Source organism: Trachinotus anak, unplaced genomic scaffold (genome assembly GCF_046630095.1).
Source record: "Trachinotus anak isolate AG129_WGS33_773 ecotype Australia unplaced genomic scaffold, CSIRO_AGI_Tana_v1 ptg000019l, whole genome shotgun sequence".
Classification (NCBI taxonomy): domain Eukaryota; kingdom Metazoa; phylum Chordata; class Actinopteri; order Carangiformes; family Carangidae; genus Trachinotus; species Trachinotus anak.
Genome location: NW_027273870.1, coordinates 10828461 through 10845198, shown reverse-complemented (window position 1 = coordinate 10845198; position 16738 = coordinate 10828461). Strand labels below are relative to the sequence as shown.

General features: G+C 41.0%; 1 protein-coding gene across 5 annotated transcripts in view; it reads right to left on the bottom strand.

The window, feature by feature from the left end:
* Positions 1-16680, bottom strand: part of sh3pxd2aa (SH3 and PX domains 2Aa) — a 117343-nt gene extending 100663 nt beyond the window's left edge. For 4 of the 5 annotated variants that reach the window (XM_071504706.1, XM_071504707.1, XM_071504708.1 and 1 more), the window contains exons 1-2: positions 15764-16680; positions 3835-3915 (exon numbers count right to left, since the gene is read on the bottom strand). In XM_071504706.1, the coding sequence (XP_071360807.1) occupies positions 3835-3915; positions 15764-15859 (177 nt within the window). In that variant the 5' untranslated portion in view covers positions 15860-16680. The remainder of the gene's footprint in view (positions 1-3834; positions 3916-15763) is intronic. The other variant, XM_071504711.1, reaches the window with a different exon arrangement.
* Between the last annotated feature and the right edge of the window lie 58 nt (positions 16681-16738).

The following is a 16738-nucleotide window of genomic DNA, read 5'->3' as shown; positions in this document are numbered from 1 at the left end:
GCAGTGAAGTGTTTATGGTGATATATTGCAGAGTGCTTTAAAAGGGACATTTGGTAAATCCCAGAAATGTGGAGCAGGGGATTTTCACAATAGAACTCGTTTAAAGGCAACCTGGCCAAACTCCGGCAGACTTTGGTCATGTGAGAGCCACTTCTTTGACAACTCAATAAAGCGCAGACCGAGCTGGGTGACCTTTTCCCTCTACCATCTGACAAAGCTAACAAAATCAATCTTGCCACTGCTGACTGGGAGTGATTTTGTGCCAAGACATCCATGAACCATGGATGGTGAGAGGCTGAATATCAGAAGACACAATGCTCACCTGTGCTTCTGACTTTTCCAGAATGGAGGCACATTCAGGCATACTTCACCTGCTTCTTTATGTTTATTATTCTTCCTCTGTCTCTTATCCCACACTGGGAGTAATCAGTTGTAGGGGGGAGTCTACTTTCCACCTCACACTGCCTCACTGATTGTCAATAGAACCTTTCAGAAAGGACCTTTCCTCTACTGATTGAAACATCATTTCCTGGTGGACTCACACACTGGGGCTATTGAGAAGTGTCCCCTGTATGTTTCTCACTAAGGCTCTTTCATATTTACCAGCGACCCTAAAACCTCAGCGGCAAAATACATATGGTATCAGCTTGCAGTGGGCTGAGTGTGCAATAAATGCATCCACACAAACATTTTCTCAGTATGGAACAGTCAAGTCTGAGAGACACAGAGAAAGGTTTTAACTGCAACTCCTGCTCCTTTCCAAAATAAATAAAATCCTGAAGAGAGAACTTGACACTTTAAACAAGAGAGTAAAGTGTCAGAGCCCCAAAGACTTCCTCCATATGAGACCATTTAAAGAAGCCACCAATCAGAGTAGCCTGCTGTAGAGTAAGGATCAGCCTGGCCAATTATCTGATCCGATATTCAGCATTTTTACTATCAGCTGACTTTTTTTTTCTGACTGTCAAAAATAATAAATTCATTCAGAAATGCACTTTGGCTCTGATGCAGCCACCTCTCCCTGTCTATAGTCACCACTCTGTGGTCTCAAGCAATGTCCCGCCCACAGCTCCACCTTATTGGTTACACGTCATGGGTAATAGCCTGTCAGCACTGAAGGCTACCGCCACAGAGGAGCAGGTCCGATGAACGAGCGGAGCTGTGTGTCAAAGGTAAGGCATCAGATATTGCTGAAGTTGGAATGAACTTCACAAATCCTGTTCAACAGAGGTTCCCAACCTGTGGGCTGGGGCCAAATGTTGGGATGTGAAGGTATTGCAAGTGGGCCAACAAATTATTTGCAAAACTGTACAATTTTGGTGAAAAGCTCTAATTATAAAAAAAAAAAAAAAAAAAGTAAATATAATAATGTTTTTAAATGTTATAAAATGAAATGATCTTAAAAACATTCAAAATTTTCAAAAACTCCTTTCATTTTTTTTTTTTTTTTTTTTTGATTTGTATTCATGCCTATGAGGGCTTCACAGTGCCCTATCAGGGCAATGCAGTGGTTAGCATTGTCGCCTGACAACAAGAAGGTTCTGGGTTCAAACCCGGGGACCGGGGCCTTTCTGTGTGGAGTTTGCATGTGCCTTCTGTGTCTGCGTGGGTTCCCTCCGGGCATCCCAGCTTCCTCCCCAGTCCAAAGACATGCATATTAGAACGGCCCCTCACTTAAAAGAGATTTTACTCAGGCAGAAGTACAATTACTTGTGTAAAAATGTACTCAAATAAAAGTAAGAGTTAAGTCAGTTAAAGTGTACTCAGAGTAAATGGTACTGTGTTAAATGTTTGAAAGGGGGTGGGGATGTGTAAAGACTCTTATATGCTGATAATAATGTGTTATAAAATTATTACATTAAAGAACATCTTTAGGCCACCATGTGTATATGTATTGGCATTTCAATGGATTCACTGTGCCCAGGTGAGAACTGCGCTGAAAGCTACATATAAATTCCAGTCAGGCTCTTTGCTGCTTGTGCATACAACTGATAATCACAAATATAAACTCAGTTGTCAGTTTATTATAAGGTACATCCAGCTAAAACTAATGCAGTCTATTACAACTATACAATAAATCCTCTTTCATGAAGGCGAGAATGTTCAGTTTTTATTAAAATTGTTGCAGAGAATTGTTCAGTCAACTATGTGGTGATTTTGGAGGATGCAGTGTGTGGTGTTGTTGAGCTGTACATTATACAGAAGTGTTTAATGTTATTTAGCCTACCTTCATTGATATAAATGAGGTGGACAAAATAATAGAAACACCTGGACACCACAGTGCAGAGGTGGGAGTAAGTCAGAAGCAAGTCTCAAGTCTTAACCGTAAAGCCTCACGCATGTCCCAAGTTACTGTGGTGAGAATGAAGGAAGTAGAGACAAGTCACCGCTGTGAGTCAAGCAAGTCACAAGTCAGGTCATACCAAATTCTGATAATCAACCCCAATTTCCACATTTAGTTAAAAGACGGTGGTCATGACAGAAAACTGCTGCAGCTGCTTACACCTTATAAATCTTACTGATATTTGTGATGATATTATGTGGCAATGTAGAGCCTGGATCTGAGACTGCAGCCACCCACTGCTACAATCGTTATTTTTAGTTGTGTTATTATTATCACCTCCACCGAGGAGGTTATCACCTGTGTCTGTGTATTTGTCAGCAAGAAGTACTGAACCGATTTGCACTAAACTTGGTGGAGGGATGGAGCATTGACCAAGGCAGAACCCATTACATTTTGGTGGGATCTGGTTAAAGGGGCATATTCAGTAATATTTTTTTTATCACTTCCCATAATGTGTAGGATTGTTTGGCCATGGCTGAGGTACGCGCTCTAATGAGTGCCATTGTAGTTATTACTATTACAATACCTCTCTATGTGGAACGTGTATTGTGCTATGTTCTCTTTCCTCCTGCAATCCAAATTTTAGTACTTTCGGACTTAGCTCCTCACCATGACGACTAGTTTGTGGGCACTGCACCAGAAAACACCCAATCATGTTTCAAAAACAAAATGTAACTTATCTGAAAAATATATCAACAAAAATGCAAATATCTAATAAAAAAAAGTCTTAGTCATCTGTCTTCGGTCAAAGATAAATCTTTTATCAGTGTTGGTTAAGGAAGTCTCAAGTCCTAGAATTTGTGACTTAAGTCTGACTTGGGTCATATGACTCACGTCTATCCATAGACTTTGTGTAGCAGTTTTTTTGTTTTGTAGTTTGTGTCATTTTTAAGTTTGAAACCAAGATTTAATTTTTTTCTGCAAATCAGATCCAAATATCAGTTATCAGTCTCCTTGATTTCTAATAATCGGTATGTATATCGGCCCTGAAAAACCATATCGGTCGACCCCTTCTCTAGACAATCTATCTGTGACCCACTGTAAAGCATGGTACATGAAACTGGCTTCCTTGTGAATTTTTTGCTTGTACTATAAAAAGGCCTGTCAGCTCCCTGACATTTTGAGGGCAAGGCGGAGATGAGATGAGAGAGGAAGAAGAGGAAAGAAAGAAGGGGTGGTGGAGATAAAGAGAAGAGAGATGCAGTGCATTGCTGTGTCTCTGCGAGGCAAAGGGATACAAACCATGTCTCCCCTGCTCCCTGACCAATTACTATTAGACACACTGATTCATTGAGGCGACGAAGTGTGGAGAACATGGGAAGGGGCACAGCGGCAATAAACAGTTGCGAGACTTACACATTAATCTATACGAAACAATGCTGCAAGTTCAGAGGGCTGATCTGTTCAAAATCCATCAGCGGCGACAGTATTAGGGATTTTAGTGTAAATGCACTCTGCACAAAGCATGCAGGAGAGTGATGGAAGATTACCTGTAGGTCAAAGAATTTGCTGTATCTTCTATAGATGATGTGGGAGGTGTTGTCAGAGTAGGTGACATTGATGAGATATACCTGCCAAGAGAAAAAAGGCAAAGTTTAAACTAGGGCTGTAACAATTATTTCATTGTCTCTAGTTTTAATCAGCTTTAACAGTGCAAAAGTGCAAAACACAAAGATATTTAATGAACAATCGTATTAAACAATGAATTCTTACATTTGAGATACTGCTTCCAAAATGACAAACAATCAATTATATTGTCAGTGATTTTCTGTCAATCGACTAATCAATTACTCTATCAATCTTTTCAGCACTTGTTAAAAATATCCAATTGAATTCAATTCAAATAATCTAATTTGTCCACAGGGGGAAATTTAAAGGGACACATAGAGTAGACATTAAAAGTACACAAAGAGAACACATAAGTGAAATACAATACTGTACACGACATGGAGAAACAACATCATGATAATTAATTGACTGTGATGGTGTACACATGTGCTTTTAGTACGAACAAACTGTGTGAGGAAACATGCTCACACAGCCCAAGACCATTTCCCCCGACACGAACATTCAATGACATGCACTCATAAATCTGTCAAAGGTTGACACTTCAGGGTACATGGTGACATCATCATTCTTTTGTCAGCACACTGACCTGCTGGCCTTTACCCTTGGCTGAGGCAGCACTGCAGCCCTGAAAGGCCTGATAAGATTGAGATAGAGCCCATTTATCCGTCAAGAGGAGGTAAGTGATGCCGCCATCATCTCTAATCTAATGAAACGTAGATAACCAAAGTAACAGATCCAGAGGCCAGGAAATTTTCATCAGACACGTTAAGAGCAGGTGGGCTCTCTCAACTGCTGATATAGATATATTCAGAAAAGGGCTCTGAATGTGAAATTATTCAAGTGGATAAGTTGTTACATAACATCAGGCTACAAGCTTTTGAAGAGGAATTACACTGAGTTGCCAGTTTACTGGATACAGCTCTAGAGTGAAATGCAATCCAACACGTTTTTTTTAAAGCTTACACTGTTGTAATATTCAATCCACCTCATGGATGTGCAGTATATGTAAATGGTGGTGAACAAGATATTAGAAATCTCTTTCAATTTAATGTGATCCATCCATCAATACTAACTATGACAAGTCCTTGATGTCAAAAGTTATTTTGTCATTGCCTGATTGTCTGATGTAGTGTTTCCATGGTTATCGGCAGGACAACATTGCTTGTCAGTGTCTTCCAAAATGCAAATGATTGTTACAAGAGTTATTCATATGAATGTTTTTAATCTGCTGCTGCTGTGCTTAAAAGTCCCATATTGTATAAAGTGAGATGTCCATGTCTCTTTTGATTATAAAGCAGGTCAACTATCAAAGTCCTCAGTCCACAGAGAAATGCACACAGCCTGTATTCAGACACTGAGCTTTAAAATGAGCCGCTAGGCTCTGCACCTCTCGTCCGATTGGTTCAACCTGATGTTACTAAAGCTCCAGAGAGAGGACTGAGAGAGGACATGTAAAACTAAATTGAGAGGTATTTGGTACTTAAAATCACAAATATTTCTTCTTATGGATATCAACACTTCAAATAAAACACCGGAAAATTGTAAAATATGGGACCTTTAAGGTCACGTTAAGTTAGAGCTGCTAAAAGTACTTGGCCAAGGCAGCAACCATAGCGTACTTGAAAGAAGAACTTCTTAGTGTAGGGTTGTGAAAGGATCATGGTAATTTTGTAAAGAGGCCAACATTTACTGTTGTATGAGACAGAATGTACAAAACAAAGCCTGGTCAGCAAACCAGACTTGCACTGTTTATATGCAGTACAACTTGTGCTGAAAAGGCCAGAAAGAGCTTGGGTGAGATCATGGGTGAAGAGGTGTGGGCAACACAGGGGGGGATTAGAGGTGACTGAACTTTGTAAAATGAAGGTAACAGCAGGTTAATGTCTGTTGGGCAACACACAGGTAACATCATCAGTCGTAAATGTCAGTCGCTAATATCAAATGAAAAACATTTTCACACAATATCACTTTATCTGCCAACACCAAAAGACTGGAAAAGACTCGGTCCAACATGGCCCTGACCAGTTGTCATGCCCAAAATCACATTAATAATGGGCTCAGCAGTTGTAGTAGTTGCAGCACACTCAAGTTTTACACCATTTGAACAAACAATGGTCTTGTCTCTCTGATGAGTACAGACTCAAATTACCATTAATGAACTTGGAGGAGTGTCAAATACCAAACATTAAGAGTTTAACAAAATAATTAATTTTTGCATTAGATTCTACAGTTGTGCCAAATTACCTGATGACTCTGTGTATATTGAAGGTTTTATTCTTGACTCATTGCTTACATCATTAAGAAATTATATGTGGAAGAAAAGCTATAATACTGACATAGATGTTTTTCCACTGTTGTTGCCAGATCATAACAGCCTATACAAAATGCATTCATAGTGTTTTTGTATATTTTGTACCCACTAAGCACTTCAAAGCTGTATAAATCTGGTGTGTACTAAATGTACAGCTACGATAGCCATTATCAAGTGATTTGCAATAAAACAAGATGTTGTCACCCAGCCAAGGCATTCCAGCTAAGTGGCCCAGACACTGCGCACATAGGAATCCACTTAGCATCAAGCCACCATGAACACAGAAATGATTGACTGTGGCTCATGCATTCAAATTAAATAAAGGTAATGTGTTTCCTCGGCAAGCCATTACTGCTCCTTATCCTCGCAGGCTCCATCTTTCTAACTGACCTTTCACTGTCAATCCAACCCGCTGTACCTGCCAAGAGCCTCCAGAGCAGAGCCGGGATGAATGGGGTCGAGTGAAAGACCCTGACGTTGACGTAAGAGGGGCAGCGGACTGAAACAAAAGAGGTTCCACAACAAAGCCGAGGGTTAAAAGGCCTTGTTGCTGCTGGAGGGGGCTCAGCTGCTTCTGGCAAGGAGCCACCACAGTATGTTCACTCCCATGCAAACACAGCTACTGGCAGAAGTGGCGACTGTCACACTACATGGGCAAACTTGTTCTTAGCACGGTAGGGTGTCACCACAGCGATTAGCTTTGGCATCTATTGCTATGAAAATGTGCTCACTGGGGTACTGCCAAGTTGCAAAATCAGAAAAGTCAAAGACTAGCTCACACAGCCACAGTTTCCAATTGTCTCTGTGACTTTCATACCATAACAAGGACTTGTGAGGACGTGAGCATAGCAAAGAGCTGTTTTCACTGCTCATTAAAAAGGCATCTTTTAAAGAGAAGAAAGTAGCCTACATTAAATAAAAACAAGGAAAAGTGAGCTAAATGCACTAATATTTCAATTAATTGTTCAGCTCTATTCTGTACTGAATTTTCTTAATATGTACATACAGTATGCACCCAAACACATACATCTGTAATAAAATAATATCAGCCAGTAAATATTGGCCTGGTTAACGGTTGAGTTCTAGTGTGTATGTATATAAAGGTACATCCTTGTGTGTGGAATTTACTCTATTTCTATTGTGTGTGTGTGTGTGTGTGTGTGTGTGCTGTATAAACTTTTCTGACCTCAGCAATATGCCAGACTTTCATCCTCCCATCATGCCTCTGGACCACTTGAGTCTACACAGAGGCAAATCCATGCTGAGCTGAGGTATAAGATAGGAGCATGAACCAGGCTGGAAGATGTGGACTCAGTGAAAAGTTCCAAATCCCAGAAGCAGATGGGTATGTGATGGCAACCACAGTGGAAAACAGAGCCAATGCCCAAAATATCAAGCTTAAACCTAACGCCCTCCCAGTCCCCAAAATAGATTATTCACTCAACAGAGACAGTAAATTATAGCAGCCTGGGCTGCTGCCTCTCAAGATAAATCTAACAGTGAACATCTTCTGATTTGCCAGTAATGAAATCGTGTTATTTTATTTTGTATATTACACAGAAGCTGCCGTTTCTACACTGCAACAACTAAAATAAGCCAGAATATTATGGTTTGACTCAGAGCTCAAGCACATAAAGTCATGAGTGCTCAGTACAGCCAAAATGCCCTTAATCAAGCATTTGTGGAACAAAAATAATGACTCACTAAAATGTCAGTTAGGAAATTAATCTGTCTGCCAATTATATAATTCTATATGATAAGTTGAAATGGAAAATGAGCCATTTCACAGCAGCAACAGAGACAAACTCAGATATTTTGAAGTATAACAACAACATTAACAAATCTCCAATTAGACGTGTGTGTTCTTGTGGGGGAGTTTTTGCACCACAGAAATAAAGATAAAAAGGCGAACATTGTCTTGTGATTGCTGCAAGACATTCTTGCACAGCAGGCATGTCTGGACCAATACGGCATTGCTGCAATTCCAAAATCAAGTCTGAAATTTGGGTGAGGGCGCCACATAAAAGCTTCACTGCTTCACGCGGAGATGAGCATAATCTCTTGATTTCTCACACCCAGCTGTTAATAACCATGTCTCCATTTGGAAACAGGAAGGTGTACTGAAGTGGGTATCAAGGGATTAGGAAACAATGAGGAGGCTGAACCATAACTCAGATGGAGATGACTGTAAAGGGCCTAACATGACTAAGTTTTAACCAGATGTACTGTTTTAGTGCAGAAGTGCCAATGAATAAAAGCAATTCATAATCATTCAAGAGACATTCTGTAATACAATGAAAAAACAGAGACAAAGTGTCACTTCACTGATCACAGATTAGTCGTGCTTTTCATTAGACTCCACAGCAGGCACGTGTCAGTACTCCATTTCTGACATTTCTCTTCAAAAGAGTCTAAAAATTGATTCATAAACAGAAAAAATACAAACGAGGGGGGAAAACTTAACAACCCAGTGAAGTCTTTGGGGACTTCAATGTGCTAAATAGCAAGAAAAGACCTTGTACGTCTTCTATTCCCACTGAGGAAGTGGGACTTGAAAACAAAAGTTTTATTCACGCTTGGAAGCAAAGGTAGAAACATCAATTCCTATGACAGAACAAATTGGACCTCTGATTATTTCATCATGTCCATCTGAAATGCCTATGAATATCCATGTCACATTTACAACTCCCTTTATTTTTCCCCCTCCGCTAAATAATTTCTCCCAATAACATGAACATTAACATAATTCCATGACCAGAGGAGATGATGCAGATAGTATATGAATGGTGAAAATCACTTACAGTTTCAGAGGAAAGCAAGGACCCAGTCTCACAGTTTTCAAGTGAAGAAGGCAAAGGAGCAGAGTGAGGCAGAAAATGTGGGCCTAGCCACTAAATGCAGCGAACCCCGCCTAAACTACTATATTTAAAGTCACATATAAAACAGACACACATCATACTTTCAGACCATGAAAGCGCAAATGGTCCCACTACAAAAAGTCAAGTTGGAAAAATTTTTTGCATAGGAGCAAAGTCTTTCCACATGGAACCACAGCAGGCCTAAATATACTCGCTTGTCTAATATGGTCAGTTATTCTTTCAGTTCGGCCAGAGAGGTTAACAAATGACAATGAGGCTTGACAAATTCTTCTGAGCTGTGTCTCGGCAAGCCGACAAACACGTCACAAGAGGGAAATAAACTGTAGGACAAGTCCATTCATAGGCTTTGGAAGTGGATCTTTCAAACCCCCTGAAGACAGAGTTTTTGTACCAACTGCCAAAGCAGTGCCCTTTATTAACCACACACTAGGCCGATGCCTCAGCTTTCCTTAACTGTGGTCACTTCCACTTTGATACAGACCAATGACGCCTTCTATGTCTTTGTGGTGGGCACAGGAAGTGAGGAAAAGTGTCTATTCAGCAAGCATATCCTATGCACTTTTAATGCCTCCTTTATACCATTTCAAACTGTACAATGCAAAAGAACAATCCTAAAGTAATTCTATATCAAAGCCAAGCAAAGAAAAAGCAGGCAAGCTCATGTACTCATTTAAACAATTTTAACTTCCATAAACAATAGTCCAAAGGTGGATTTTCACAGGATGGATTCCAGTTTACTGCATTTTGCAAGTCTATGGTAAGTCTAGTGCTTAAATGGCTATAAGCACTTTGATGTGTGAATTTCAAAGCAACAAGAGACAACTAACAGACCCTCCAAAGCAGCCCAAGCTGTGCCCAAGCAATATGATGAAATAGACTGTGCCACACAAAGATAAAATGCATCAGCACAGAAACAGCGGTCAGGCAAGTCCAATTCAAGTGTCAAGGCTTTGAATAGCTGTCTAAGGTGAAGTCTCAAGTCCTTGAGGGCAATGCCACTTCCACATCTCAAGTCCTCATAAACAAACTGCAAGTCACGATGCAAGTCGTTCATGTCTCTGATTGCTGCACATTAAAATGACGGGGCATTTGAACAGTTTGCTTTCAAGGATTTCAAATCTTTCACACAGCTGAGACCACATTTTTTTCAGTGCATAGCCTTATCTCACCTCAGCTTATCAAGTTGATATGGGGTATTTGTTGGGAACAGTTTGTTATTTACACATCCAGCAGTCATGAAGCAACAAAATTGGCTGATAATTGTTGTGGCTTTGTCAGTATGTCAGTATTACTGGTTGTCATCAATTGTTGATATGAAATATTGCTTAAGGTAGCTTTCCAGTCATAAATAATACAAGTGAAATAACCTCCTCTAACCTCTGAGAGGATCTCCTGTGCAAATGTCAATGATTTAGTTAAAGTGAGTTAAAGGGGTATCCCCACTAATTTCACACATAAAGGTCAGTTGTGTACTACTCATCCGGTGAAAAAAGTCACATAATGTCTTTTTTGGTTCTGGGGATCTTTGCCAAATCTGAGAAAATAACCCCTTATGATTACATAGTAATGTCATCAGGGTTATCTTGGCTTGAGCTTAAACACTAGTCACAAAATCAGGGTGTGGAGCATAAAACACATGGACATTTACTAATACTAATACTAAGTCACTGGAGATTCCCTTCAAGTTGAAGTATCTGTGTAAATACTTTCATATGATCTTAATTATCACTGTACTTGCCAGAGCGCTTTGGCAGAGAAAGAATATCTTGTCACACTCATCAAGTCAGTCCGATTCTAATAACTTTTTAGCCAAATTCCCTGACTATCTAGAAATCTCGTAAAAAGTGCTGCGAGCAAGACAACCCCATCTCTTTCTTCCTTGCGTTTCTCTCCTCTTCCTCCTCTGCTTCTCAGTCTGTCTTCCTCTTACACAAAAACATGCATGGGATCAGACTAACACAGCTCGACAACACATGCAGTGATGTTAGGAATGTCATTTTCCCGTGAAAACAGAACCAGAGCCAGCAGAGTCAAGGCCACACATGATGCCCACACATGCTCTGTCTCTCAGCGGAGCATCGCCATTTCTAGGTGACGTAATCATAAGTCAAGCTGTTAAGGAGAACACGGGGGGGGGGGGGGGGGGGGGCCCATGAACACCCCAGCATGTGTGTGAGGTCGCAGCAGTGTGAGGACAACAACATCCGCCGCTTTTTGTCAACCACTCACGCCAGTAGAGGAGCATCCAGCACATCGACTTTACTAACAGACGTCAGCAAAGCCCAGTCTCTCCCTCGTCTTTTTCTCCATCACACACACACTTGACCCTATAGTCGCCACACTCTGCCAAACAATGGCCGCTCCAAAAAACAACAGCCCTTATAAACCCCCCTGCGCTCGCCCAGCATGTGTCTTCAGAGTTAGAGGTGAGCATCTGGAAACAGGGACCCTTTTCACTGAGATATCACTCTGTGTTTGATAGGCCAATAAATATTTGAGTGGGGAACAGCTCTCTGAAGAGATGTTTTATGGTGCCAAATAACAACACCATCCTCCAGTCTGGGTCTTTGCACCGCACAGGAGTCTCTAGAAAATGAAATGTTATGGGACTGGGACTTGTAGGGGAAACAGAAGCTTAAAGTAAACATGGCGGTGCCCAACCTTGCTTTCTCTTTTATCACCTCCTCCTGCAAACACACATCCAAACAAACCATTCACAGGGGGGGGGGGTGTGTGTGTAAGATGCATGTTTGCGACTGAGCGGTCCAGCTTTCCCTACGGCCCGACACGCACTTCCCTTTGACAAAGCCCCAAGCTCCATTCCCCCTCCTCTTCTCACAGGATAAGCATTTCCAGCTGGTTTCACAAACATTACAAATGAGATACAATGGGTGCCACAGATTGTGTCCTTCTCTCATTTTCTCTCCTCCCTTCCCTCTCTCCCTCCCTTTTCCCTCTTTTTCTTTCTCACAGTGGCTCGCCTTGTCTCATGAGACAGGGTAGCTAGGGAAACTAGGCCACAGACTGGCCCACTGAGACAGAAGAGTCCACAACATAGCACAGCTCTGCTCCGCTCAGTTCTGTAGACTAACTGTACATACAGTCGCCGGGCTGCTACTCAACAAGTTTACCTATAAAGCTGGACTGATTTGGGAAGCCCCTATTCATAAACTACTCTCAGGCAGCATTAAGTCCAAGCTGCATTAAAAAAAAAAAAAAACTATAACACCATATATCAGCAATTGTAGACCATTAATTCACTGTCTCTAGAGAATCCTGCCTGTTAGCTTGTTTTATCAGATTAGTCTGCTAGCCAGCACAATTATCTACCTCAATGTGTAAATATTAGGAATGTGTTTACATTTTGGGAAGTATGTTCATTCTTTTTCTTTTTTTTTTTTTATCAAGACCAAATTTGACTGAATAAATGATCAATTAATTTGATTGTATAAATATAGCTACAGATGAAAGCAGTTATAATTGTTGAGGATTAAAAAAAAAGCCTAAGGGCCATATTGTGGTCCTCGACTTTGAAGAAACAGCATGACAAGAACAATATATATGAGTGAGATGAGAAGGTTGATACCAGTCTCATGTCTGTGTGTTAAATAGGGAAAAGATGCAAGTAGTGATTAGCTTTTTTTTTGCTAATTAGCTTGAAATTGGATGCAGAGGGAAACAGAGTCTGGCTCGGGTAACAAAAACTTCAAGTTGTAAATTCACAACTTGATGTTTTTTTTTTTTTTATTTCTGTTTGCGTAAAACAAAAAAGACACAACATGTAGATTAATGAGCTTTGGAGGTGCTGATACGTGCAGCTACTTTTCAGTTTTGGACAGAGCTGTTTCCCTGCATCGCATTTTAATGCTGACCTAAACAAATCATGTTCACACTCAACACACAGCCATGAAAGTGGTATCAATCTATTCGTCTTACTCTCTGCGAGAAAGCAAATGAACATGTTTTCCAAAATATTGAACTCTTGCATTCATTATTACGCAACAACAGGACATTGGAGGTTATCAGGAATGGGACACTGGTATACGGAGTAAGCTTATCATCCATCTTCCAAGTGTCACCTTAAAGAGTCAGAGCATCCAAATGATAAAATGAAGGTGAACTGTGTTTTGTTTGTCATGTGTCCCTGTTATTCTACATCATTCACCATCATTCACTCTGGATAAAAGATCATGTAAAGAGCTTTAAGGCCTACTGTATTTCTTTGGCAGAAAGTAGTTCCGAGGAAAACAACGTTCTGTGAATGTATCACATTATTATTCATTACATTCATTTGGCAGAAGCTTTTGTCCACACAGATTACCATAACCTCTATAGGAATAAAAGAAACATGCCATCAAAGATTGTTGTTGCTCTTAAGCTTTTTAAAATGTCATTTCTAGCTGAAAACAACAACACATACATGTTTATTTGCTTATAGAGCTGGGAAGTGAGATCCAATCACAAGCAGTCACTCGGTACGCATGTGTAGATGAATTTTAATGCCACATGTGAAGTGACGTAGTTAGAGCTGTTCACTTGTTATCAGATCACCGAAGGTGCATGTTAATGCCAGGGACCATGACACCGGAGTACAGGAGAGATTAGCTTCCTCATACCAACTCTTAACTGGGGAATAATGACTTCAAATACTATGCACCTTAGTCTCAGTTGGTCTCAGTGAGACTTCCTGAATAGATAAAAGCTTAATTATCTGAGCCTTTGAGCACTTCTGAAACAAAAGCTAACACCCTAACATGTTTTATACCAGGTCATCTACAGGCTGGATCACCAACTTCCACAAGACAGCCATCAGGGTTTGTCATACCAAACTGTACATTTAGTTGTAATTTGTCTGGGAATATGCACCAAAAAAGCACGATATTAACGGCATGTCTTGCACCACGACCTCATCTTGAGGACATGTCAGTATCTTGTTTCAAGAACATTATTATTTCTGTTGATGTCATTCTTACATGGGGCATAAATGAGTTTGTGTTTAAGCACATAAACACAAACAAACTGTCACACAGCAAACCTGTGGGCAGGTAGTACTCTATTATGGGGGTACTGGTTGGTTTCAAGAGCTGCATTTATATTATATATATGTATAAGAAAATCTATTCAATGTCTAATATTGAGAACATATTTTCACTGTCTTGTAAAGCAAGTTCAGTACGTCAAAGGTCAGGTAAGTAAAGGGCAGATACGGCGAGAGCCCTGTGAATTCCTCCTTTCAAAGGAGAAGTAGTGTGCTAATTGTGTCTACATATCATTAGGCCCAAGGGTTTGCAGGACTGTAATTGCATAGGAGCACGATCATGTTCTTTTCATGGCGATCATTTATTATGACTTGTTTATGAGCTCAAAATAGGACCTGAACTGGGGCCGTGAAGTGCAGAGCTCCAACACAGACTCTCATTAATAACAAGTGCGGTATTGATGAAGAAGGCCACAGGAGACACGGATCAGGAAGGCAATAATCATCACTACAGCCTGTTGTGAGGTTTCTTTCATCCGAAATGTGGAAGAAATGTGACCTAAATTCTCACAAAATGATCGATCAACGTTAACATAACAAAGATACATCCGATGAAGCACCAGAACAGCTGTAAAATGGACCCTGTGTCATGATCATTCTGTCAACTGTTTCCCGAGTCACGAATGAATATGAATGTCAACTTTTAAGCCACCGTGGATGAAAAGTATTTCATGTACATGTCAATATTTTGAAGATCTTTAAGTCCATAACAACCAGAAAAACGCCACCTGCTGATGAAGATTATAGGATATGATCAAAAGGTCCAGATCGGCAACTAAATGGTCCTTGTGGTGAGACTATTTTGTCAAATGAATTTTAGGCATGAAAATATATACAATGTGATGATTTTATCTTTTGCATAACTGTATAGGAGTATTTTCCCATTCTGGGAAAGTCTGAGACCACATTCTCAATCTGGGATCAGACGGATTTTATGCCATGATTTAAATTCTGTTGTTTTCCAAACCTGTGAAAATTGTAAGTTTAGGACATACTGTAATTTTATTTCTAAACAGATTAAATGCTCTACTAGGAATAATCATTGTGAGGCTCACATGAGTGTCTGGCCGTGAAACTTTTGCTGCCACCTTACAATTCAGTGAAGGAGAGAATACAGTGAAGTTCTCCATGATTTGATCACTTTATCACAGCTGCACATGGAAGCACGGAAGCACTGATTTCAAACAAAGCAGGTTTATCAATATCTTAAGAGCCATAGCTTATCAGAAAATCATGATAATCATAATAAAGTCATCATAAAAAAAAAACAAAACAATAACCTGCATTACCAGATTACAGTGCTGCTGTAGCCCAGGCTGGTTATTCGACAACCCACAGTTATGACACTCCACCTATGATGCTGAACTGTCTGTTAGCTATGAATAATGTGGAAACTGTTTATTATTTATTTATAACCGGGTATCCTTCTGATCATAAGTCTAGCCCTAAACACAGAGCTGAGCTCAGTAGTGGCCTTCATATCCGCTGAGCTACGTTTAATGGACTTAATGCAGCGTGTAGGTGTCACGCTGTGACTGTGAACAGGCCAGAGACACACACCGCTGACATGGGACAAGGTGGGAATGAGGTGACTGAGAAGATGAGGCAGACAGGGAACTCACGTAGTGTTTAGACGGACTGCGCCTCTTCTCCACGTCCACGACTTTCACGTCCAGCACAGTCCGAAACTGCATCTTGACCCTGCAAAGGCTACTCATAAAAGCGTCGGGCAGGCAGCTGTTGCGGCTCCAGACAAGCTATCTCGTATCACGGGAGAGAAACGACAACATTCATCGCCGTGTCATTTAACAATTCAGCGGTCCACTAAGAGATCAGATCATTCGGGACCAATTTGGCAGCTCAGACTTCCCCCCCTCCCGTTGACGCAATGGCCATCAATCTGATGAGGAACTTATCGATAGTCCACTTAAACCCGCGCCGATCGCTCCCGGTGAAACACAAGCGGACGAATATCCAGGCACAGAGCGATTTTTGCGTTGCCCACAGCCGCACAGGCTGGACAGCGATGGGCAGAGCGCCGATGACGGCGGTCACCTTAAAAATGGGGGGGGGGGGGGGGAGGAAAAGTGAAGCGAGTTCCTTTGTGTCTGTCGCGATGCCTACAAAGGAGGCATTTGCATACCTGGAGGTTACAGCCTACGCCTGGATACAACGGAGCCGGCAAATCCAGCGCCAAGCGGCTCCCGGTGCTACAACAGGCGCAGTGAATTTAGGGAACGGGGTGGGATGGGCTTCACGCACGTCCTCACGGCTACTTGGAATAAAGCACTCAAGAAGAAAAAAAAAAAAACCACTTGGCTTTGCCTTCTTCGACAAGAGTCGTCTTGTCGTGCGGCACAATTGTGTTGCTGTGTTTGTAACCAACCGACCGCCAGCAGTCTCCGCTCGCTCGATCTATTTACTCATGCACCGGGCTTCCTCCGGCGCCCCATAACTTTTCCTCCCCGCTTCAGAGAATATGAATATGTGTCACAAATCTGTGGCACCGTAAGGCAGATGTAAGCCTATATCTCGACACAAAATGTAGAATGTAAAATACAAATGTTCTTAACCAAGTTATGTACAACCGAGGGCAG